Consider the following 26,723-nt stretch of genomic DNA (forward strand, 5'->3'; position numbering starts at 1 on the left):
CACACACACACACACAATCCCTTTTCATTTCTCACTGTCGAGAGGAAAGAGCTGGAGAAGCCCCAAAAAAAGGCTGTCAGGCTCCATCTGTGTACAGGCCTGGTTTGGAGTCCTGCTCCAAACGAAAGCACAGCTGACATCCTGTCCACAACGGACTTACACTGAGCAATTATCTTGCTTCTCTTGTCAAATACGAGGCTTGGGCATGCGGCCTCTCACTTCCCTCCCCTGTGGAGATAGCCAGGTTGAGCTCAGCTATATTCCCTCCCCCTCTGTGGCTGCCTGGTGTAGCTGTTTCACATTCCCAGTTGTCTCTGCAGCCTTGTGGTTTTTGGCTGCTCGTCACTCAGATGATCAGCTACATGGTTGCAGATGCTCATAACCTACATGAGGTTAAAATGTCGCGCTGCAGGGTGGGATGGATGACTGACGAAGGAGACGATTGCTAGTATGTGAGTTCACTGACCTTGATCTGTCCCCATTATCCTCTCTCATGCTTTTACTTTACCCCTGATCCTTCAGGCTCACACACAGCGTATAATTGCAGGTAATTGGATTCTTACTCAGTTACACAAATTGTGGAAATCATTATAAGCTCTACAGGGAATCCGGTTTTGATAACTAGTGCCTAAAAACCTCCTGGTGATGCAGACCTCTATTAGTGCGAGTCATGTTGCTTTGTAGTCAGGCCTTTGATGTGTCTGTGCAGAGATCGACTAGTGGTATCAGGCTGCTCTTAGCCCCAGAGGCTGGAGGTCAAAATGGAGACACTTATCCTGACCTTGAGCTCCGCACAGCCCTTTTTCTCTCCGGCTCTGGCTACTATCACAAACGCTGGCCACCGGAGGACAGTCAGATGCAGGAACCACATCGATCACAAAGCGCTTCATCTTCTCACATGACTTCCCCACAGCAGGGTTTAGAAAGAAAGAAGGGAGAGCCAATCACGCTCACTCAGATGCTCATGAGTGCATGTCCTCTGTCCTCCGATCCCTCTCTGTCTTCCTCTCGTGCACGCACACAATGACATTTAGCACTTAACCTCTTTCTGCCCCTCTTATTTCCCCCTTTTTGCTCTACAGCACAGCTTTCACCAGATTCTTCAGTCTCAAGAGAGTCATGTCTCTGCTCCAATACTGCACAGTGTTGTTATAAATTAATCTAAAAACCATTCACACTTGCTTCGTCAGTCGTTACAGAACATAAAGTGCGGTCTTTCTCCACTTTCTTTTTTCTTTATGACTCCTCACTCCATCTGCCGTTCTTCCTCTGTTTAAATCTTTTCATCGTATGTTCGCTCTGCAGATCCTCCCCCAACCACGGCGGCCCCCAGCACCACTGCATCCCTCTTCCACGACACCTCTGGAACCGGCACTGCCATGGAGAGGGGAGGCCTGTTCACCTCCCCGACGCTGGCCTCCTTACCTGACAGCAGCCTGGGTACTATAGTTGGCGGTGCTGTAGGCGGAGTTTTATTCCTGATTCTCCTGCTGATCCTCGGCGGGGCCTGCTTCATGCGACAGCGCCGGACCTTCAGAGGAGACTACTACACCAAACAGTACCTGGGACCCTCCGACATGCAGAAGGAGTCTCAGCTGGACGTCCTGCAGCCGCACGAGCTGCAGGAGGTCTACGGAGACAAGACGAGCAAAGGCAGCCAGGAGCTGAAACCCAAACTGGGGGGAGACATAATTTACCCCGACTACACCCCTGAACGCAAGGATAGGGATGACTGGGCCGACAGGGGGGATGGCCACAGGGGTCTCAAGGAGGGAAACTACTACCCAGATCACTACAACACCCAAAACATGCACCCCTGCGGGCCTCCTGTGCACAGCCCCATAGTGAACAACGGCTCCCCCTACCTGCCGGAGGACTGTTATGACAATGGTACAGACAGCGACTATGTGTCCCACATGGACGGATCTGTGATCTCACGCAGAGAGTGGTATGTTTGAGAAAAGGAGCAAAAAAACAAACAAAAAATGGACAAATGACTGAGAATAATTTAACAAATGACAGATATAAATATCATTAAAGGGTGTGTCATTTCAGTTAAAGGAGGAATACAATCTCAGCTCAGTTTCACAGTGAGCTCTCTGAACAATACTGCTCTGCCTTGATTGTAACCACTTAACCTTAAGGACGTGTATGTGGATTGTATTACACTTTTGTAGCATTTCGAGGAGCTACAGAAAAGCTGGAATGCCTCACTGATATTATCTGTGCAGGCTTAAGGGGCTTTGGCTTACAGTGAAGTTTCGACTGATGTGAATGAGGTTTTGTATTTTGCTTGTTTGTGTTTGCACCTGTCTTTAACAAAGGTCACAGGTCAGGTTTTCAGACTCTTGTTAGTAAAGTATTTATATCCCTGACTGGCTGAGTTCTGCTCCCATAAAACCTCACAACTTCTGTGGCATTTTGAAAAAAATGGTCTCTTGATTGCACAGCGTTTTCATACAGGTGAAGTGTTTATCATGGCTACAATCAGTATTTAAAGCAAATGATATTGCATGATTTTTTAAAAACAAAACAAAATGTATCATCAAGCTAAAGGGAAAGTCAGTCACGTGATTTAAAAGGGAGAATTACACAGACATTGTACTGAGGGAAAAGCAAGCTGGCTGACAGTAGTACATTACAAAAAAAACACTGCCCCTTGTAAACCTCTGTTTGAGTTCTACAGTGGTTTTTGCAAACTTTAAGTATCATCTGTAAATTATTCATGAAATGGAAAGCCTGTGATCTGAGAGTAAAGATGAGATGACAGCAGAGTAAAAGAGGTCTCTCCCTGTGGAAGTACTTATACTTTCAGCTTCAGTCCAGCTTTACAGATATCTCTGTTCCTACAGTTGTTATCCTTAAGATTTCAGTCCTGGTTGATGTGGCTTAATACTGCAGCAAACTCTCCCTGAACAGCTTTTTTGTTAGAAATACAAGTGGAGCAACTGGTCTATCTGTGTACAGTGCAACCATACAAACTGGCGAATAAAGAAAGTCAGTCATTAATAATTGCGACCACGATCTGATTAATGCGGCACGCGGCATGAGTAGGTTTGCACACAACAGCAGGGTACAGTAAAGCTGGTTAGCTTGCTGTGGAGTTGGAGGTGTTGGAGGTGTGCTGCCTGTCACCTGCACCTCCAAACACCTCATTGATTGCTGCTCCTTCTTGCTCCATAACTGGCCATCTACACTAACCACAGCGACAAATACTTTACATTTTTTGCGGGTGCCAGTTGAATGCTTTTAACGTGAAACAGCGGCAGTGGGAAACATTCGGTTTGCATTAGCAGTAACGTAATACAGCTCTGACACAGTGTAAAAGAATGCTAACAGTAAACAGTGAGCCTGATATCAAGATAAAATGCGCTGGAGTACATGCATGCATTGTTTAATTTGAATCCCTGTTCAGTAAGGCAATCAGATTCTAGTGTGGGAATGGCAGACTCCGCCACTCCCATTAAAATCTATAAAGATAAACTGAATGTGAATAATTTAAATGACTACAGTTGACCTTAGATGCTATGAAAAATGGGTTTATTGACTTAAAAAACTTAGAAAAATCTTAAGGATTATAACTTTAACCAAACACACTATTATCATTATTGAAAGTGTTAATCCAGTCACTTTCTTGCAGTGAAAAAGCACAACTCTGTTATTACAGTTGTCAGAACACATCAAAGGCAGCCAACCAGGCCTTGGCCTTCTCCACTTAGCCATGATAACAGGCTGCATTGCTGTCTTTTCCATTTTCCCTCCTCTGTATCCTCTGATTTCTGTCTGCACGACTAACACCAATTAGTCATTATATTTTTTTATTTTAAAACGTGGGATCAAAGTAATGTGTTATAAATACCAGATGTAACTATCACAGCTGTCATCATCTGACGTGATGTGGCTCCATGAACCACCGGCGCTTTCACTGCTCCCGCTCGCCACTCTACCGCCGTGATTCATGATGGTAAATAAACAGAATGCTTGTTGAAAAAGAGGTCAAAGAGCTCAGAGAAGGGAGCGGTAATAAAGTGATCCCTCAGCTTTAGTTTGTATGTGATTGAAGTATGATTGCGCGAATACCTCACAGAAGAGTTGGAAACACTGTGAGCGACTGACATCACTGCTGAGCGCAGAACAGGCTATAATGTTGGGGTTTGGCTCCTTAGCAGCTCCTCTAGGATATACAGCGATCATGGAAAGTAGAAATTTAATCCATGAGTGAAAAAATCGGTTTAAGAACCATCTAGGTTAGAGCTGTCTGTGTAATGGCTCCCCAAGGGATATATATTTTTCCTACAAACAACAAACCCAGTGACATTAAGTTGTAACAAAAGAGTTGACATCATCAGTGATCTCATCTCTCACTGCTTGATTTGACCTTACACTTTTCCACTTAGTGCTTCTTTTTTTTTCGTTTCCTCGGGAATGATACATGGATCAAAGAGGCCTCTGCAAAGCTTCACATGAAAGTGAAAGCATACCCCTTTTTGGAAAGATCCCCATTTAGTCAATCAGGGTGTTTGTTGCTAGAAGAAGGAACCATATATGTGTGTTACAGTCAGATCAGGACTTGGGGTTGGATATATTTTTTTTTTATTGGGGTTTTAATAGATTGTGGGTGGACAGTTTCTCTCTCTTTTTTTGTTTAACCCTTCTCCACCCTCACTTTCTCATGCCAGGGCTTTGGTCGAAGGTTTAGATGTCTGAGAATAAACTACTTTAATGTCGCTCTCACTCTCATCGTCGAACACACGCACCCAGCCGCCACACATCTGCCACTGCAGCCCACATTCAAAGAGCGGTCCTCGCCTCAAACCGGGAGCTTTTTAATCAACTGTTTCTTTCTCATCGCACTTGGCAAGTAAAGTGCTTCAACTCGTTGATATATAGCACATCCGTGTCTGCATGCACGCACATCTTTTTCTTTTAAACGTCTGATTCATTGCTGTCAACTTGTTTCTTATTTGGTAAAGTTGCTCAATGCAAACTGCTGTCTCTGCTCCAAAAATTTTCTTTTTTTTGTTTTGTTTCTGCTTCATCTCTAAAGACTGTTTGACAAACGCAAAATGAGCTGAAGTGATGAATGTTTTTGTAAAGTTCAGCTTTGGTCACTCACCACTCACTTTGCATGTAAATTAAGTTATTTGCTACCTACCAGGTTCATTATTTCTCATCACCAGTGTTTATTTACATGTACATAATGCTGATAGGGTTAGCGTAGGATTAGCCGTTTGATTTATGTGTTCATGTACAGTTTGTTCTGGACTCCCCTACTGAATAGTTGGTGCCTTAGATGGGCAGAGCAATGCACAGAAACTTTGAAAAGTGACAATTACTGAAAGCATTAATATAAAGGGTATTAATATCATTAAAGAGGAGGACTGACTGGTCCATAATAATGTCTTCCATCTGGATATTTAAGATTTGCTGTTACTGAAACATCAGATTAGACAAAAGGTTGATTGTCATTGCCTTATACACTTTGAAAGGACACATGTAACAAGTTGGTTACTGAGAAAATTGTAATAAGTAAAGTTTCACTGGGAATTTAGGCAAGCCAGATTCATTGAAAATATTATTGTCCTGTAAATATGCTGGCTGTTTTTTTTTTATTATTATTGAAAAAAAAAATCTTATTTTTTGTATGAGGTCTGTAATTTTCACAGAGTATTAGTTTATCTTACGAGCGTTCGAGGAGCTCTTGTCTCATGATAACATAGAGAACGATGCTGTTTTCACTGCATTTTATATTTGTTCTGGAGAGTTTCTGACCAATTATTTTGTATGTTGTTCTTTGAATGATTGATGTCTCGCAGGAATCAGAGATGAAAGTGCGGTAGATTGTATTTTGTTCCTTTGTTTGCAATAAAAGTCCATCATTATTGCACTCAAATGTGTCCTGGGATTCTGCTTTCAGAGAGGAGCTTTTTTATTTCCCTTTATTAAGTTCTTTAACTCGCATCAGCTTTTTTAGATGAATACTGTGTGAATATAGTATTTGGATTGCCCACATCCATATAGAGCTTTACCAATAGACACAGGGGAGGAAAAAATTACTGAAGCAATTTACTAAATAGTGCAGTACCCCTGCAGGTAACACCAATTTGATGAATAGCATGATTTTAAGTTAGTTGTTCCCAGTTGTCGTGGATTTGTGAGTGTTTAAATTTCATAGCGTATCACACAGTCTTCCTCAGGTCTGCTGAAAAACTGAAGGACAGCTATTTAATGGATCTTGAGGTGGGATGGTTTTGTCATTTGCTGTTTTCCGAGGTCAGGAGTGGACTTTCACTCACCAGTATGAACCAAAAACCGACGAGAAGTCCTTAAAAAGTGATCAGAAACAAAGTAATTCACATGGAAACTGGGCAAACTGAGGAAGGTGATGCGGTACAATCGAAAGCTCCAGAAACCACGGTGAGAAAATTCCACTTGCTACGTTTCTTTCAGCCGCACGCCATGCTCACCACCGCTGATAACCAACTGTTACCATGTGACCAAAGTTCCATGCTAAGGTCAGGATCTTCATGACAACCAAAAAGCAAATTTTCCTGCTGATGAAGCCAACGTGATGTGGCTGAAAGCTCTGGAAGAAATCTAGTGAGTTAGGATTGTTTGCATTTAGCCTTTTTTGGATGGCAGCAGAGAGCCAGAGGTCTGCGGCCGGACGTTGATGTTAACATGGATTACCTCCTAACCACTGCACCACACACTCATTATTTAAACTATTGATCAACTGATCGACAAATTGCACTCTTCATATATATATAAAGTGATGTGATAGATCTTTTATTTTGCTTTCTTTATTTGACCTGTCAGCGGTATGCAGTTAGCATATTTTTCTCTCTGAATTGGCCCCTGGTGATCAGTAGGGTCTCATCTTTTTTTTATTAAGTGTTCATTTAATTGCTTTAATCAAACTCCATGTCTTCCACCACCATCTCATCATTTTCATTCTTTCTTACTTAAACATACACAGTGTATCATGGGCTGAAGCTAAAAACTTCAAAAATATGGCAATTAGTTAGTAAGTAAAATGTGTGTGTGTATTTGCTATTGCTTTTCACAGACATAAGTCACGAAGGGCTTTGCAATGTACAACATAAAGAGGCACAATACATAATAAAATAAAAATTAAATAAATACAGAAAATGCAAATGTGGTGCATATAGGTCTAAAAAGGTATTTCTTTAGCTGCTTTTTGAAAGAATCTACATAATCCGTGAGGGTGTTTTAGTGGTCCTAGCCTCTTAAATATGAGCAATTGTTGCTTTTTTCCTGTTTTATATCATTTTAATTTTATTATCTTTGGGGTTTGGGGCTGCTGCACAGAAAAAAGAAGCAAACTAAATACACCACCATCAGATCTGGAAAACCTTTTTGAACTAAATGATTAACCAGTTAATCAGAAAATCACCAGTTTCACCAGTTTGTTAAAATAGGGTTTTAAGATTACATATGGCAACTTGCAGAGCTGCAAATATTTACCCTGCGATTTCTCTCCCATACGAGGTAAAGGTGTTTCTGTCTTTTAGGCCGGTGGCCATCAGTCTCTGTCACCTTCAGCCTCTCGCACTGTCCACACCTGTGATAGTAACTAACTGACCCATTTCACACAACTCTCCATCCTGTCTAACTCAGCACCCTCTTCATCACTGGTTCACAGAGTGAAGCGAGTGAGGCCGCCGCGTTTTAATGTCACACCTGCATCGACCAGGCAGGCCGCTGACCACCCACAGCTCCCTCCTGTCACCCATCAGTTCTAAGAGAGAGAGATTTGCCTCCTTAAATATTGTCAATTTATCACACTGAAATTATGCCCTCAAAACATTTACAAAGGAATTTAGAATGGAACCCCTAATCCAGGTCCTCCCACTCTTAAGTGCCTGTGTTTAATCCCCAGCGTTAACCTGGCTTTGGAGGTGACACAAGCACTATAAATATGTGTTGTTTAGCAAAGTGACAATCGTCCCCTCTGGTCCAGATTAAGACCTGGAGGAGAAACCAGATACTTAATCCTCTGTGGCATGTTGGACAGAAATCTCCCTTCTTGGACTTCACTTTCATCACTTCAGCGTCCACGTCGCCCCAGCCCAAAAGCACTCACTCTATTATCACGGTGTTGCCTGACTGGGATAACCCCGGCCTAATCCATCACTGCTACCATCTGCATGTTTGTGCAGGCAGTGTGGGTAAATAATGCTGTGTTGGTGGGCTTGGGTTACTTCTCCTTTTTCCTCCTTTTTTTTTTTTTGGCAGATGGCTGCGAGGGGCATTTTTTCACACTTAATGAATCCGTCAGCAAATGTGTTTAGTTTTGTTTCCCTCGTAAAACAGCGGGTCCTTTCTTAAAACATTCTTAAAGACCCCACCCAAAGAAGCTGCAGTGGAGAGCATCAAACTTTAACCTTTAGAAACTATTCTTGTAAAAATGCCTGTTTTTTTCCTTCTTCCTGCCAGTGTATCAGCAGTGTTGTTTTCTTTTGTTACCTTTCATGATTTATTAATTCAGACTGAAGAAAAGAGAGGTGGCCACTTTTGTTTTGTGCTCCTACCGTCCTCCTCCTCCTCCTCCACCTCCTCCTCCTCCTCCTCTGCAAAAACACTGATTGTTAGCTAATGAACACGAACGCAGCACCGGGGAGCTCACATCAAAGGCCACAGCTGACTGAGCTGAACAGACAAATTGTTTGAGCTCATGGGTTTGGAAATAATGAAATGCTGTAGAGGGTGGGAGAGTGCGAAGCAGTTACAACAAAAATGTTGTCACATGGCCTGCGGTCTCGCTGGCCCTTGTCTCGGTGTGAAGTGTGTGAGGCTACAGGGCAGCAGCCACCTGTGGCCGAGACAGTGGTGGCAAGTACCGGGGGAAAAAAAGTTAAATCTCTGGTCAGTTTCAGTCATGAGCAGTTAGTGTTGTCCCTCTATCCGACAGAATAATGAGAAGCATTTTTGTTATTATTATTTTGGGATTGAAACATCAACATTAAGCTGCTATATCAATATTTGCATGTTAACAATGATTAAAATGACTAATGTGAAAGGCTCATAGTGACGAACCCACAGAGAATTATCACCTGACTCTGCAGTTCCTCTCAGCTTTATCATCCTTTATAGTGTCTTTCAGCTCATTGTTTTGTTTTTTTATGGCTTAACATCTTCCACAGAAAAAAAGCTTTAAAAGCTGACTGTGCACTACCTGCTCAGCATCAAACAGCAGACAAAATTAGCAACAAGCTGGTGAACACAGTGGAGCATGTAGCTGCTAAAGAGGCAGATTTCTACCTCAGGAGTTGGTGGAGACCAAAAACAGAGTTAAAAGGAGAGCAACTACTGGACTTAATTATTATTGGACTGACACAAACACGACTCCAAATAAGTGATAATGTTGCTGGATGTGTAACTTTGCAACTTTTTGTTAACAAGTTAACCATGTGAACTTAAAAAGGTTGACATTGACATGATGTTGTGTTTACAACTTGTAAGGTATTGCAGGTTTAAGGATTTCAAACCTTAAAGTGCTTTTAAAATATCTGCAATTTCATGATGAAAACTGTGAATGCTCCATCTGCTGCAGAACATCGTGTTATACCATCAAACAGTACTAAAAGGACCTTGCATTGAAATTGTTCTGTCAACAGATGTTTTTTTTATCTGGCCTTGTTGGTTTTTCTTTCTTTGTTCTTAAATACTTAATATGCTATATATATTTTCCTAAACAAAGGCCACCCTAAACAAAAGTGCAAGTAAAGTAAATAAAGAAGCATTTTGAACAACCATTGTCACTAATAACATACAAAGTCCAAAAGATACAAACAAAAACAAATAGACAAGTAAACCTTCAATTTCTTCTTTCAAGGTTTGTGAAAAAAAAACAAAAGAAACATGTGGCCTCCGGTCTGTCTGTTTGCAGACTGCTACTGTTTCACTCTGCCTTTTGTGATGTACAAGCCACAAGTGTAGGTTTTCATTGTAATGTATAATAGAGCATTTAAATGATGCAGTATATCACCGACATGACAGTCAAATGCAGGCAGTCTGCTTTGTGCTGCAGTGTTGATCTCTAAAACCCTTCATGTAGGATTTTTTTTTTTTTACCATCACAGACAGAAAGTAAAGAATCATCTTTTTTCTGGTGTAAAATCTCACAGTAGCAAAATAGAAACACAGCTCTTATCTGAATAATGACATTTTTATAAACCCCCCTACATGTATCACCTTTAAGCAGTAAATTTTGACTTGTATAGATGTGCACTTCCGACAAAGACGAGAGGTTGGGCACCGTGACAAAACCCCCTTTGTGCAGCGACTCCTCTGAGACCGAGAGCAAAGACAATGAAGGTTTTCATCGATGAGCCGCATTGTTACTCTAGATTGCACTGAGGGCCATTCACAGATCAGATCCTGTGTGCTGTGTTCCCAGCTCGCTCTGCCACCGTGGAAAAGCTTGCTGCTCAGAAACAGTGTGAGCCTGCGTTTCTCTCTGCTGACTCAGAAAGTTTTCCAGAGACGGTTTAAAGAAAAGTACTGAGAGAAGCATATCTTATTGCACAATATGAAATTAAACTGGGATGATAGAGTGGTTTTCTCTGGGGCCTAATAAATAAGATATAAACATACAGATTTGGTAAGAAAATATCCATAGGATCATTCTTCCTTTTGGCAGAGTGACCATCTCTGCCGCCCACACGCACATCTAAAGACAAAAACACACACATGTTGGAGGGCAAGGGGCAGACAGTTATACGGTTTTACATATGAGACTAAGTTTTTCTTATGGATCAGCCTCTAATTGGGCTCATGGCATGCCACAGGCTCTGATCAGAATGGGTGGGCAGCCATCTTACTGGGCCGTGACAGGGAGACCCCTACATCCCCCTGCATTGTTCTGCAGTGCTGGAGCAGATATAATCTTCAGTGAATTTTAATCCCTGCAAAACAATGCAATGTTCCCTGGGAAATGTCCGTAGGGTATATAAAAGGAAACAACAACACACAATTGAATGGAGCAGATGTAATGGCAGCGAGGACTGGACTCGATCTGCAACTTAATATACATGTATGCTGGAAGAATATGTCAGGTGCCTGGAGAAAGTTTGCCTTTACAGCCATGCTAGCAGTTCTGTGAGTCTGTACTTGGACATCCTTCATATTTCATCCTCTGGGAACAATTAATATTTGTATCAAATTTCAGAACAATCCCTTCAGTAGTTGTCAATAGAAAATAGAAATGTCAACCTGCTGGTGGTGCTGGAGGAAAAGTCATGGGATCACAAAATAATAATAAGAATTCATGAAGAAGATTTTGTGCCGGGCTGTAAATGCTAAGTTATTTCTTTGCAAAGGTTTTGACCAGCTGGTGGCTCTGGAGGAAAAGTCAGGGAATTAAGTTGTTGGTGATCCCCAAGGACCTTGAATATCCATCTAATTGTTATTGCTAAGATATTTGACTTTGAACTACAGCTGTCAACCCCTCGGAGGCACTTGAGGAAAAGTCAGAAGATCACCAAAGTCAGCAGTATTAATCTTCTGGGGACCATGAATGTCTGTACAAAATGTCATGGCAATCTATCCAATTGTTGTTCAGATATTTCAGTCTGAACCAAAGCGGTGGACCAACTAACCATTGCCGCGCTGCTAGCACGGCTAAAAAAGACTTCAAATTGACATAAGAATTCAACCATCTATCTTTCAGAGCCTTCTGTCTGTCTGCATGTCTGCTGTTCTCTGCGCCTGCCGTTGTTATTTTTAGTGTTAAAGCTCTGTTTCCTTCACCTGCCTGTGTCTGTCAGTCCACGACTCCTACGAGGCCCAAAGAAGCAGCATCTCATCTGACTGACCACACACACCCACCACTCCCTCCTCGTGCCTCCTGTGAACAGTTGGACCTGGTCGTGTGTATGCAGTCTGACAGCCGGACCAGCCGTCCACTGTCCGCTCTGCCACCACCAACTGTGTGCATCTGTGCACGTAACTGCGTCCGTCATGTGACTGCTGCCTGCCTTAGTGTCAGAGCTCAGCAGCCAGAAGACCACCACCGGAGGCTGTTGTTAGTTCCAAGTCCTTGGAGCAGATGAGTGGTCATAAAACATCACCTCACATTAGACCTCTGCAAGCTCAGCTTATTATGAATCAGTCAGCTAGTTTGGGTTTTATATTGTTTTATCATCTGTTTAACTCTGATTTGTGTTTGCTGCCTTTAGTTTCCAGCCTTCCTCTTCAGTCTTTTATCTAACAGGGAGACCTTTCCTGACTAGGACAGATGAGCCTGTCAGGCTCAGCTGTTCGGCTGGATGATGTATCACCCAGGCTCGGGCTTACAGTCAGGACATGTGCTTTTTTGTTACAACAACATCAGCACAGCCTTAACATATCTGATTTATAGCTCTGATTTACTGCAGGGGCAGACAGAGCATTCACATATCTAAAGCAGATAGAGGCCTACATCATTACAACCTTGTTAATTTCATGACTCTTGTTATCATATTAGCCCATTTTGTCTGTTATGCTGCTTGTTTTTCTTTAAGAACAAATGGGTTTTTTCCCCCTTCTTTTATCTTTTCAAACACAGACTCCACTTACATCTTTGGTGGACATCTCCCCCTCTGAGATAATACATTTTAAAGTGTTGCCTCTCTCATTAACTGTGGTATGCTACATGAAAAGAAAAAAATATATTTTAATATATTTTACATGACAAAGAAGCACTGTAAGAACACATTAATAACCCTCTCGATGTCCATTTCAAAAGTTAAATAAAATGTCTCCTTACATCTACATCTTTGCGATGTGTGACATTATAATGTTTCATGTAGCTTACAGTTGTAGGATCCTTGTGTGGGATGTAGTGGCATCTAGTGGTGGAGTTGCAGATTGCAACTCCCTTGCTTCGGCCTCCCCTTCCAAGCACGAAGGAGAATCTACAGCCAGTGTTTGTCTGTTCTGGGCTACTGTAGAAACATGGCGGTTCAACATGACAGACTCCATTGATGGCCTAAATGTTACAGTCTACTTGACCTTTGATGTATTTAATGTATTCTTGTTTTTGCACTCCTTCTCTTTGAGATGAATGTACTTCTAAATTGAGTTTCCATTGTAAACAACTTGAACCGTTTTTTTTTCTTCTTTTTTTTTAGATGCTTATCACCCTGGATGGGCGTGATGGTTATTTATGTCTGTCATGGGTAAACCGTTAAACATGCATGCAGCATGAAAACCACAATGTCAATGTCACCACAAGAAGTTTCAGGCGCTTGTAGGTGACAAGTGCATTCTCATGTAATCTGGAGGCACATGTTGTAGAGGGACCCTGAGTCAAAATGTGATTTAAAAGCCTTTTTTCTTATTATCTTGTGTTTATCAAGGACATTTACCTCGTTGATTAATATTTATGTGTAACTTTTACATTCTTGTCCCATACATCTTATTTAAATGTTCTTTGTATGATGAGCCTGACGGTGACTGAAACTCACTGGTCTCACAAGAAGTTGTTCTTAATACCACAAGTGTTGCTGTACTTCTGACCTCTGTAGGGCATATTCCTAAATGTATGCTTAATCACGGTACCACAAACTAATTTCTAACTAATAGATACACAGGGCACAGAGAGTGGGAGAAACAATGGGTCAACAGGGACCCACAGCTTATTTTTTCACTGGGGCCCCATGGTGCGGTTAATCTGTCCCTAAGCCTATTGATATATAGGCTTGGGGATTTTTACACATGTTGACCTAACAATTTATTTTAATAAAGTTGTGGTTTGGGGTCAGTGTACAGATGTTACTCTTTGCAATTATTTTAATGAATCACACAACCTAAACAAATTCGAATTAATTGAGTGTTATTAAGAGTATAATGGACTGAAAAACTACAATCACCATCGTTTTCCAATATCAGTACATGTAAATTGTAAATGGTATTCATCTACCATTTCCTCTCTTTGTTCTAGACTTTTCTCTTCTTACAATAGATTCCTGATTGACCACTTGACTTCCTAATCGTCTATGACCACATCTATAACGGAGGCACGTTTGACTTAATTAAACACTGCCACTTTATATACAGAAGCAGGGACAACAAAAGCAAATAGAGACAAAAAGAGGAGAGGAACTCCATTGTTCCACCATAACACAGGCGTGTGTTACGAGAGAGGCGAGGATGAGGTGAAGCACAACTCATGTCAAATCGAATAAATTACTTTAAACAAGGAGGGTCGGTCCGCTGCGGGAGGCCCATTTAGGAGCTTTTAAAGTCGAACAGCGTGAAATCTTAATTACTGAGACTTAACACTGGCCAGCGCTGCGCTCATGCTGCGACGGTCAGGAGTCGGAGGCTGCTGCTCCCGCGGCTTCAGAGGAAGGAGAGAAGACTGAAAACTGAAGACAAAAACAGAACATTTCCACTGTTTCTGCCAACAGGAGGGAAAGTAAAAGGTTTATTAAATTTAATTTCATTTCTGGATTGTTAGATAAAGGCAGCTAAGCCTTCATCCTGTTCTCCACTTTGTGTCGGTATGAGGTGGATTTCCAACAAATTACATTTTTTTTCCACCTTTTATCCGTCCTGTCAGATTGAACTTTCATGCACACTCGGGTTTATTGGCAGTAATGATCGCAGGTTACTCCCTGCTGACCAATCACATGTTAATGCTTGCTGTTCAGATGGAGGGGGGAGGGGTCGGTTACTTGGAAAAGGATCAGAGGTGGGGAGAAGCAACAGTTCCATTAGTTAGAAGGTGTGATGGAGTGAATGAGAATAAGGATATACATGCTGACCTTTCCTCTTTACTTCCTCCTGAGATGTCAGGCTTCAGATGTGCCTTTACTGCTTCAGCGGTGGAAAATATGGGCAAAATCATATTTTATTAAAGAAGCATTTCAACCGTGGAAACATTAATCTTTATTGAAAGTGGTTTTATATATGTAGGTCGAGAATGTAAAATAAATTTTCAATTGGTGCCTATTTGACAGAGAAAAGAGTGGTTTTGTAGTTCTCACCCACTCTACAAGATATGAGACTTCCTGCTTCCAGTGATGCAAAATGACGATTTTACATCATTGGAAGCATTGGAAGTGCAACACTGAATCCGTAATATTTTCTCCCGTCAGGGGAAAATGAGGGAATGGTGCACGACCATTCAAAAATATGACTGGGTTTCTAACGATACAAAGCTTAATGCAAATGGGTGAAGTGTCCCTTTAAAGCAAATAAGCCAAAATGGTATCATCAGTGCCTGAATTGGTTTTAAAAAAGGTGCTAGTATCCTAATTCAGCACAACCCTAACCCTAATTCTTTTGGTGTTTTTTATCCTTTTTAACATTTTCAGTGCTGTTTTCTTAGCGTTAAGTTAGCTAGGTGTTTATATGGAGACGCAGTTACACAGGCATTTAGGAGTACGTCGTCAGCGTTGCTGTATGCAGGGTTTTAAAAATACAGAGGTCCAAAAACTGAACTTGCTAGGGGGGATTGGGGCATCAAAGCATCAAAGTAGTTATTTGTAGATTGTTTATTGCATAAACCTTTAAAAAGTACCTGTGACCTCAGTGGTGGGTACGGCTATTCTTACCAGAGGTGGCAGTACTCAATAAGAAGTAAGGGTACTCATGGGGACAAAAATCATCAGTACTGCCAGTACTGGCCCATTTTAGGTACTGGGTATCATCTTTCAGACAGAACACAAAGTGTCAAGGTAATATCATGTCCAAGGTCATGAGGATCACAAAAGGTGTAACAAAGTTCTAATAGTACCTGTTCTGTTTTCTGTTTTTATAAACAATTTAAAAAAATTCAGCTGAAGGTTAATTTCTATGCAGATGATACACTCAACTCCCTTGCTTGAACCAAACAATACCAAATTCAAACAGAATTAAAAAACAATTGCACAGAAATAAAGCCTATACACATTTATAGGAATCACAGTGCAAAAGCTACTTAACATTACAAACAGGTGGAATTGAATGGGAAAAAGTATCTTCATAATAAAGCTAATATACCTTGTATGTACCTGCATAGTACTCAGTACTGTGCAAGGGTGTACCTTCCATTGAGCTGAACATGTGCTCTGTATTTTACTAGGAATTTGGGTTTTTTAGCAACCAAGATAATTACATGCTACAAGTAAAGTAAAAAATAACACAACTGGTTCTAGTATTTTTATACACAATAATTTCAAAGTTGAAAAAAGTGAATGAATAAAGGATTTAACATTTAATCAATATCATTTTATTCCTGGCCATGTGAAAGCAGCTTGTGGACCATATTATTTCCATATATATATGTAACTGAAGCATTTAAATAAAATATAAATAAACAATTAACTGATAAAATGTCAAATCCAAATAATTAAAACATTTTAGAGTTTCAAAATATCTGTGGGATCCGGTATATGTTGGAGAGACTAGGCTCATGACTTCAGTATATCTAAAAACCTCTTTACAGTCCTGCTATTGCACAAACTTGATCTGGTCTACCATTAATCTCTGTGTATTTATTTTAATGGCACAAACTCGTCGATATAATTTATGTGTTAACTGGAAGGCCCTCAGTAAGAATACAAAAGGAGATTCATATGTATCTTTTCATCAAAATGATTTATCTTGTTTCCAACAGCTGTCATACATTATGATAATCTTCAGTGTCTCCAGAGTCTGTTCTGAACTTACTCTACATACTTTACAAGTTATACTTAATCTGGAAACTCTGCCTCCATATTGGCAGCGATAAAATGTAACTAAGTACATTTAGTCAAGTACTGTGCTTAGATACAGTTTTTAGGTACTTTACTTGATGCTATTATATATTTCTACTCAAATACATTTGAGAAGGAATTATAATAAATTACTTAATATAATTAAGTACTTTTTACTCCACTACATTTATTTGACAGCTACTATTTTATTATAGATACAAATATTTCTGTTTATCTGTAACCTGTTTATAAAATATTCTGCGTCACAATAGACTTAACTAGCTCATAGTATACAAAATAAATTTACATTAACTCAACTTTCACAACAGTATCACTAATAATATTTACCCAGTAATATCATATACAGTACTGAATGCTTTCCAGCACTTAGTACTTTTACTTGATATTCAAAGTAAGTTTGCTTATGTATTTTTACTGTTTTCAGTGCAGAGGGTTTACTTGTGATATATTTATTTTTACTGCGTGACATTGTTTCTTAAATAATAAATGTGAGTACTTCCTTCACAGCTACATATCAGACATTTAGACAACATTCGAAAAACAAGCAGTGTTACTGTGTTGAATAATCAAACTTCTCATTTTCACGCCTCTAAGGTCCTGTTTAATTTTTCCTTATGTGAATTTTATAAATTAGGTTTGTGTGACTATGTGTATCCTGCCGTTTTAGAAATGTCTGTCTTGTAAATAAAGTTTCCCAAGAGACATCCAGGTTAAGTAAAGGTTTAATAAACAACACATTACAATTTCTTTGTTATTTTGGCATTTTGTGTATTTGTTATTAATATTTATTATAAGACCTGTTTTATTAGGACCGTTTTATTGGAACTAAACAATATCTCACCTGATTTTAATTTCACATTATCCTGCACAGCCAGGGCACTTTTCTTTCCTAATTAGCTGAATGTCCGGGTGTCTCCTGTGGAGATACCAGAACAAATGTCACGGGGCATTCTTATTTTGGCTAAAATACGTGTTTGTTCTTGTATAAGAATCTCCCCGGGCTGTGTTACCTTTAGAGGTCATGCATTGGCCCTTCGGCAGCCGTGAGGATCAGGGGTCTGGTAGCCGTGACGATACACTTTCATTTCAGCCAGCTAGTAATCCCACAATGCAATAAAACTGTCTGGCCCCTGCGTCTGGCTCCAGTCAGACCAACTTTACTCACAAAAATGTCCACCCCCCCCCCCCCCTTTAGTATTATTAAGTGGAATGTAAATCTCAAAATAGAAGTTTAGAGCTCTTTTTTTTTCTTTCCAAAATTTGAGATGTCATTAAACAGCTATTTGCCAGGAGCGAGTCAGTAATTATATAGGAGGAGAGAGACTTATGTGTTATAATAAGGGAGTGCATCTCAACCAAACCAAGACACCAGCGGGGACAGAGGTCACTGGTTAGGCTGTGTTTACGCTGGCGAGGGAGTTGCAGCTGTGTGCAGAAAGTGTGTCTCTGGGTTTAGACATTATCTCACAGTTGGTTTTGGTCAACTTTTCAAAACAAACAAGTGGCTTCTGCACTGTCCTCTACTTGTCATGCTCGCTGTTTTGTAAACATAAATAACAGCCGGAATGGATATTAATGGCTAAAATAGTTTTAGTCAGAGGAAGTTATCACTCATTGAGCTTTTGAGGGGAAAATAATCTTTGTTTTTCTCATTTTGGAGAAGCCACTGTATGCATGAACGTAATTTGTGATCTTTAGACTGCAGTAACTGATTTTTTTTGGTCACTTGGGGTCAGCAGAAAGAAGTTATGAACACAACATTGCCTATTATCACCTTATAAGTGAAACAGCTGCTTATTTACACGTCCAGCAGTTATGGTGCAACATCCTCATTCATGTGGAGCTGTGTTTCTGTCCACCTGGCCAATGTAAGTCCAATATTAACTCTCTTATAGCAAATGTTTTTGGTCTCTACCAACTGCTGAGGGAGATATCTAGCTGTTTGGCTACTAAACGTTTGTTGACTGGGTCTGTTGTTTGTCGTTAGTACGGTGTACAGTGAGTTTTGGAGCTGCAGATTCAGGTGACAATTCTCACCTTGTTTTCAAAGTGTCATTTGATACATTGCTGTGATAAAAATATTGATTATCTGTTTTAAAGCACAAGGCCTGTGATATTCTATATGATCCATATTGAAAACACCCAAATTTTAACAACAATAATTGATTCTAGTATTGACTGTGTAGCTACAGCCTGATATATCGTATTCCTCTGTGTCATTGAGCTCTGTTGTTGTAAAAAAAATATTAAAAACACATTAGTTAGACACTTTGCAATAGGTGAAATGTCCCTTCAGTATTATTATCATGGCCGCTGTAGTTTATTTTGAGGCACTCACTGGAGCACTAAACATGTATATTACTCCTAAAAATAGTCACATAGAGTAACATTTACTGCAACTATCCCACCAGCTCTGTGATGCTGTACTTAGGCAGAGTGAAGCTTAGAGCAACATGCTAACATGTGACGATGCTGATGTTTGTCATTTTCACCATTTCAGTTGTAGTTAGTAGTTTTTGTTTAGTTAGCATGCTAACATTTGCGAATTAACACTACACATGAAGTACAACTGAGACTGATGGGACATTTTGCAGCTTGGTTTTTATAAACTGAAGTATTAGACACATTCAATTTTTTACCTGATTGTTATTATGATTATTATTGTTGTTATTACAATTCATCCTGAGGAGCAGTATCAAATTGCATAGCAACATGTCCAGTAGTTGTTAAGGCATTTCACTCAAAACCCTAAATGTGGCCCTTGTGTTGGCACTACAGGAAGCATCAGGGAATCACCGAAGTCCAGAGGATTCATCTGGGGGACCATTTATCCAATAGTTATTGAGATCTTTCAGGTGGACCAACTGACCACCCTCCTAAAGCAGCCAGCATGGCAAAATAAATCCTTGTTCCTTGTTTTGAATAGTATAACTTTCTATCCCTAAAAATAAAACTCAACTTGAGTTCCTCACAGAATCTGTGCAGCAGTGACAGACTGTGTCTCAAAACTAAATGCTGCCACACAATACAGAAAATGTGAAACCTATTGATGACTTCAGTTTCCTTAAAACAGATCCATTTCATACACTGCAGCCTGAGTCACTGTAACGCGACCCTCAAATATTAACCTTACTTCCTGTATCACATATTCAGTCTTCATGTGAGGTTTTAGCTGAAAATGACCCTCTCCTCCTGACATGAACCAAATCTAATTATAAGCAAGAACAGAAGGTTTTGTAAGGTAAACTGAAGGTGTAATATATTAGATCATGTCAAATGCTGAGGAGCATGATTCCATGTAAGGTTTCAGGGACTGTGGTAAAAAATACTACATTTCTTTCCAGTTTTTACAACTTTTTAACTTAAAACATAGCTGTGAACATTATATTTTATTTCTGCCAGTAGATCCTCATACATGTTACACACTGGACCTGTAAAGGACTATATCGACTATCCCTTCTTTACATTTGAATTTTGACATCAAAAACTGCAAAAAAAAACGAACAAAACAAAAATGTGAAACATGAAAAAGATGTATTGATCAGGGGATTCACTTAAAAGGGACTTTATGCTTCACAATAAACTTATAGTGGAAAACCTACTGCTCATCATTAACTTTCACCCATTAAAGAAATCAATTAGCTTCTGATGAGTGAGTCCAGATAGTTGGCATTTACGGTCTCAGGCTTCTTAGGCTTTTAAATTGTGGTTAAGAGGATGTTGGACTGATCCTTGACAAATGCCTCTCACACCCACCGGGCGTCACCGGCAGCATAATCACTTAACATTAGGCAGCAGCAAATGCTGAGTCAGTGTAGGTAAAATGAAGGTCAGGTTGTGTGTTACTGGCAGAGGCAGAGAGAGCGGTCACACTGGGACACTAAAGACACCTCCAGGCTGAAAGTCTCATTTGAAACTATTGATAATGGCTGGCAGATACGATTTCCCCTATTAGAGGCTGAAAGTGTGGGAATGTCCCTTTAGATTCTGTTGTCATTGTGTTGAAACTTGTGTTAACATGGGCAGCCCTACAGTACAGTTTGCTGCAGGAATGCACTGGTTGAGCGGTCATTGCGTACACAAGAGGCGCCACAGGGATTTCTAAGGGCCTCCCTCTGTGTGTGTTCATGACTGCTCACACTGGTTAATAGGCTGCAACTTATCTCAGGAGCCAATTTTATTATCATGACAAGTGCTTTTTAAATATACATACTGCATGCTTGGTTGATTTAATTTAATCTGATCAATGACACTAACAATCTGATCAATGACACTAACAATACAAAGGTAAGATTCAAGGTGACACTGCCCTTCAGAATATAGATGCATGTGTTAATTTCTTGGCAGCTGTGGAAGAAATACCCAGATCCTTTACTTAAACCTGCAAGGAGCTTTTAACACAAGACTATCATTGGAAAGATTGTCTGTTTCTCTATAATTATTCCTAATGTCTGCCAAGGTGTCAGATTCTTTCAGATTCCCCTTGAAATCAATGAATGTAGAAACTTCCGCCTTTGTCCACAGGGGCCACCAGAATCAACACAATTAAAGTTCCTTGTTGCTGCTTTAAGTAAAAGTACCAATACAGCAGTGTAGAAATACTGTCTTACAAAGTATTAGAAGCAAACATGTATTAACTACCAAAGTGAAAGTACTCATTATGCAGAATCACCCATTTCAGAATAATGTATATCATAAAATTGTATTATAATTATGGATGCATTAATGTGTAAGAATCACTTTAATGTTGCCGCTGGTAAAGGTGGGGCCAATTTTAACTACTTTATGTCACAGGCAGGATGGAGAATACAGGGGGAACAGTGCTGCTGCTCAAAACTCTTATCAGTTACCAGTTGTGCCCGTAGATGGCAGCCATGAGTTTGGTTTAGCTGGAATCCAAAACAGTCCTGTTGCACAAACTTTGCATCAGGCACTTTTTGTCTTTTACATTTATAACCTGAACCTGTACAGATCGATGTGAAATGGACTCTATAAACTATAAAACAAGATCCAAAAGTCAGAATAGAGACTTCCCATCAACTAATGGAGAGGGAAAACATAGTCATCTCAATCACAGCAGTCTGAATGTGTGGGAGTGTCGCCTCTCTCCTGTACAGCCATAATACAGAAAGATGAATGACAGTAGCAGAGCTAAGAAGGAACATTTAGGCATGATTCAGGTCTATAAAACTGTATTGATTTGCTGCTTGCCTTCCTGCACAGTCCCTGCCTGGCCGGTGCCAGAGTAATTTGTCCCCCAGGTCTAAGGTTGCATGTGAATTTTCTGTTGTGTCAGCTGAGTTTAGTGCAGTGCATGCTTGAGAGGAGGTGAACTCTCATTATCCCACACTGCTTTAATTAAGAGCTTGCTGTCAACGAAAGCAACATCTTTAACTCATTTATTACCTCCTGCAGTAGGCATCTCCAAACGGCAATAGGCAATATTTTATCTTCCACAGTAGAGTGTAACTTTGTCACGAAAACATCTGCAACAGACAATTCAGAGCAGAAAATTAGGGTTTTATATAACGTAAGACAGCATGAAGGCAGAAGTGCTTCACTGTGACAGTCAGATGCCTGTGTGTGTATCCCTGTATGGCCCACAGTGTATGTATAGGGTATATTGTGTTTCTGCACCTCGCGATTAACATCCAGTGCCAACACAGGAAGTTTGTCCTTTCTGTAGCAAGGAAGGAAGTTAGGATGTGGTTGGGTGTGTAGCACAAAGAGGAGACTGTGTCCCATCACAGACCTGCGTTAAACGCTTGCCTTTTTATGAATCATAACCACAAACTTTGTGTGAAAAGTGTTTTAGTTGCCTAAACCTGACCAAACCATAACAATTATTTATTTTTCATGACCATAATTAACCTTTAAACTTAACCATAGTCACAGTCTCATAGTTGGGTGAAGATTGAATGGATTTGAGGTTTTTTCACATTAAGATTAAAAAAAATATCCAGTGGGCCTGGATGATTCTTGAAGAAGTACAAATTAAAAAACAAACAAATGGGTGACACTGAAATGAAGGTTCTTTTCATTCTTTGTAACACATTGTACAGATTGCCTTGAAGTACATTACATAGATTTGCACTGTCAATTTATATAGATAAACATAAAGCAGGGAATTATTGCACAAACCGTTCTTACAATAAGTGCATTCAACCATAAGATGCAATGCAAAATTTGCAAGAATCATGCAAGTACAGTTAAAGAAAGCTTTCCTTGGACCAAGGTGTAATTTGAACTGATGAGTTTTCAGTGTGTGATGGAAGATGTGTACAGTGTCTGTTGCCCTGATGTCAATGAGCTTGTTCCAGCATTGTGAAGCCAAGACAAAACAGTTGTGATTTTGTTGAGTGGTAGCTGGGCCTCCCTCGTAGTGAGGGAGTAGTGAGCCGATTGGCAGTAGCAGAGCGTAGTGGACAGTATCTGCTGTCCATTTCACTTACACTTTCACTTGCTGCTCTGGCTGGACGTAGGATGGGCCTGAGCCACTCGCAGGCACGATGCAAGAACCAGTGTCTTAAATCTGATTCAAGCAGCCACCAGTAAGCAGTGCAGGTTGCAGAGGAGCAGTGTAGTGTGGGAGAATTTGGGTAGGTTGAAGGCCAACCGGGCTGCTGCAGTATCCCCCTGATGTTTTGTAGACACTGTAGCTGCCTCCCAGCTGGAACTGAGTGAAGGCCTGCCCTGTGAAAGAAAACACACACTTTGTTTGACTATTTTGGTTATTTCAACATGGAATGAAGTCTTTATTGTTATTAACTCATGTCAAAATGATTGAATTGAATGACTTAATGTTTACATGTATTATGCAGTGATTAAGACGATGTCTTTGTTCAAATCACTTAACAGTGCTGTCATGTCTCCAGAGTGCTCGGGCTAAAAGAGTCCCCAAGGTATCCGAACAACAATTTAAAGGATCCAGGAGATACCAAGTAGTAGTTAGTGCAGGGGTGTTGAGTGTCTAATGTGAAGTTCATATTTTCCATTTTCAGTGTGCTGTAGAAAGCAGTGCAAGTAGGCTAGTTGTCATTTTAAAGTATGAATGTAGATTTCTATGTATTTGCTGTAGTTTTTGATGTAAGATTGGGGTCACACCAGAGGCAGGATATAGAAGGCAGCTTGTTTCAAATGTGGCTGCTATCACGATCACATGTCACCTGTCATCTGCAACTCACATCCAACTCAGGCCTGCTGCAAAGAAAATCCATCTGCTACACCTCAACAAACCGTAAGTACCTATTGTTTTAATCAGAATAAAGCACATGAGGTGCACTCATCACCTCATAGTTGCTGACAATGAATGCAACAACTGCCATTTCAGTCTGGCCGGGGACCTTTGTTGAATGTGGTTTCCCTTACCTCTCCCCTCATTTCCTGTCATTTCTCCACTAGTATCAACTCTCTAATAAAGGCATACAAATACTTCACCTCTTGGATCGTGTTTGCATCTAAAACTTCACAACAGTGACATCCTGAGAAAGATGATGTCATGGAAAGTCGTGCTGATCTGGCAGCAATGTTTTAACTCTGAACATGTGAATTTCAAGCTGTTATATTTCACCAAACAAGCCTTTGTAAGTCTTTAATTCTGGCGTCCAAGTCGCCGTCAGATCCCTGCAAAGCAACCGCTCATCGACCTTTTCGCGCGGCCACTACTGGAAGTGGTTACTGAGGTGTGGCCTTTTGGTTCTGCAACAATACAACAACAGATTTGTGGTTTCTGTATAAAAACAAGATATAGTAGGATTCAAGTGTTAGCCCCTAGTCAGTTATGTATTCGTGACAGAAAAATGACCGCAAACTTTCTTGATTTTGGGCCTTATGAATTTTTTATTTCATTTTTTTTCAGTATAAATGGAACCATTTCCTTGGGCGGGCTTCAGTAACTCTCCTCCTCCCCTGATGGGAGTTGTACAGGTTGCATTAGCACAGACTCACAGCCTGCTGGTTGAAGAGTCCTGTTGTGGGGGAAGCCAGGACTGGTGCCAGGTCTGGAGGGGTGCACAGGCCCAGCCATGCTCAGCACGTCCCAAACAACCGGTGCACGAACCAGAGCCATCTGCTGTCTATTTCACTTACATTCTCACTTGATGCTCTGCCAGCGGCTCACTTTTTTCACCCCTGGAACGAGACTAATCCTCCCGTCCTCACATGAGCCACCAAAGCTTCGGGTTCAGTTGGCCGGACACCGTGGTTACTCTTCTGATTTTTGCAAGAAAACAAAGAGCTATACTTCCCCGAAAAAGTATTTCAAAGCGGTATCATTTATCACAAACCCTCTTCCGAGCTCCATCATCTACTTACTGTAATGACCAGATTCGCCTCTCTACTCTTCATGAGTGTATTTGAGTAATTCCCATCAACTAAATAACCATTAAGCACTCAGCAGTTCAGCCTCAACTGTTGAAGTACATAAATGGCTCATGACCTGAACATCAGATGCATCATCTTCTTCAAGACTGGCGCATCACTGTTTGAGTAATTTCCACCAACTAAATAACCATTAAGCACTCAGCATCCTGGCCTCCTCAACCGTTAAAGCACACTGGGACATCAGAGAAGAAGAGATTGATCAGAGACATTATGAGTCATACAGAGAAAATAATAAAGCTGCTGTAGGAGTTTTTTTCATCATTTTAAACTTTTTATCCTGTAAAGATGATAATTTATTCATTGTTTACTCTCAGCATGCTTTGCAGTTGCATTAAACTTTCTATTCTATGCTGTATTACAATCATGTGAATGTATTTAATGAGCTTTCAGATGTTTCCTGACAGTTGTAGAAATGATAAGAAGCGGTATTTCAATATGAGTCACCTTATGCTATAAACACACATCAGAGTGCTCATAGAAAACGACGATTCATCAAGAATCACAACTGTGTGTGTCATTTTTCTTTTTGTGTAATGTCATACTGTTGAATGATGCATTTGAAAAGCATTAAACATAATGGCACTTTAGAAGGCTGTCAGACAACAAGTCATAAACATTCATGAGATGATTATGATTTATTATGGATGTATAATGTTTTATAGGGGCTGATAAAATGCATCAGCAACCATTATGTGCTCTTAAAAACAAGGTCAGGATGTTTTGTCAATGAATTTAAATTGTGAGTGTCCTTACATGCATTATAGACACATTTAAAATATAGTAGTCTTATGACGGCGTTGTTGAAATGAAGAACAAAGGTGTTGTGAGCATGCAGCTGCTTTCTGTGGTCAGCACCTCCTCATCAAAGTTGGTGCAAACACAGCACTTGTTTGTCTGCAGAAAGTACTATCAGTCAATCAATCGATCTAACCAACTTAAACCAAATGTTAAAAACTAATACAACTTATCAAGCAGTAGATGATAAAAGGGCAACAAAATCAATAAGAATATTTAAGCAGGGAGAAACAGCCAACCTGGCTCTGGCAAGAACTTGTTTCTAACACTTTTTGTGCATATTAAACAAATGACATATAACATGTTAATCAGAGAGCTTCAGGCACTGGTAGGTGGACTTTGTTACCTTTGGACAGAGCCAGGTTAGCTGTTTCCAGTCTTTATGCTAAGCCAAGCTACTAAGCTAAGATAACAAGCTGTTGGCTTCATATTTTCCCGAACAAACATGCAAGTGGTATCGATCTCCTCATCTGACTCTTGGTAAGAAAGCAAATAAGCATTTTTGAAAACCTATTATTTTAAGTACATCTGGCTGATAATATCTCAGGACAATAAAACTTTTGCAGGTAGAGCCAGGCTAAAAATGTAAAGCTGTACCAACACCTTGAAGCATAAAAAAGCTGCTTCACCAAGAAAAGAAAAATTATTTAAAAGTAAACAATCAATCTGAAGAATTTAGTGGCCTCTAGTGGTTTAGTTGCAGACTGCGACACCTTTGCTTCTTCCTCCCTTTTCGAAGTGCAAAGGAGAACGACCCTATCTAGATTTGGTTTGTCCGCTCTGGGCTACTGTAGAAACACGGCGACCTCCACGGAAGGCGACCTGTGGCTCATTCTA

The 26,723-nt window shown here is 40.3% G+C and overlaps 1 protein-coding gene and 1 long non-coding RNA gene across 3 annotated transcripts in view; one reads left to right on the forward strand and one right to left on the reverse strand.

Annotated features, from left to right (window-relative positions):
* Positions 1-5,887, forward strand: part of nectin3a (nectin cell adhesion molecule 3a) — a 31,105-nt gene extending 25,218 nt beyond the window's left edge. For both annotated transcript variants that reach the window (XM_035679527.1, XM_035679526.1), the window contains exon 6: positions 1,306-5,887. In XM_035679527.1, the coding sequence (XP_035535420.1) occupies positions 1,306-1,958 (653 nt within the window). In that variant the 3' untranslated portion in view covers positions 1,959-5,887. The remainder of the gene's footprint in view (positions 1-1,305) is intronic.
* Positions 1-23,596, reverse strand: part of LOC118341303 — a 26,757-nt gene extending 3,161 nt beyond the window's left edge. Inside the window, exons 1-3 of the long non-coding RNA XR_004797421.1 lie at positions 23,518-23,596; positions 23,162-23,402; positions 22,116-22,195 (exon numbers count right to left, since the gene is read on the reverse strand). This is a non-coding gene — a long non-coding RNA (uncharacterized LOC118341303). The remainder of the gene's footprint in view (positions 1-22,115; positions 22,196-23,161; positions 23,403-23,517) is intronic.
* Between the last annotated feature and the right edge of the window lie 3,127 nt (positions 23,597-26,723).

The sequence above is a fragment of the Morone saxatilis genome, unplaced genomic scaffold (assembly GCF_004916995.1).
Source record: "Morone saxatilis isolate NCDOM2014 unplaced genomic scaffold, NCSU_SB_2.0 Contig8, whole genome shotgun sequence".
Lineage (NCBI taxonomy): Eukaryota > Metazoa > Chordata > Actinopteri > Moronidae > Morone > Morone saxatilis.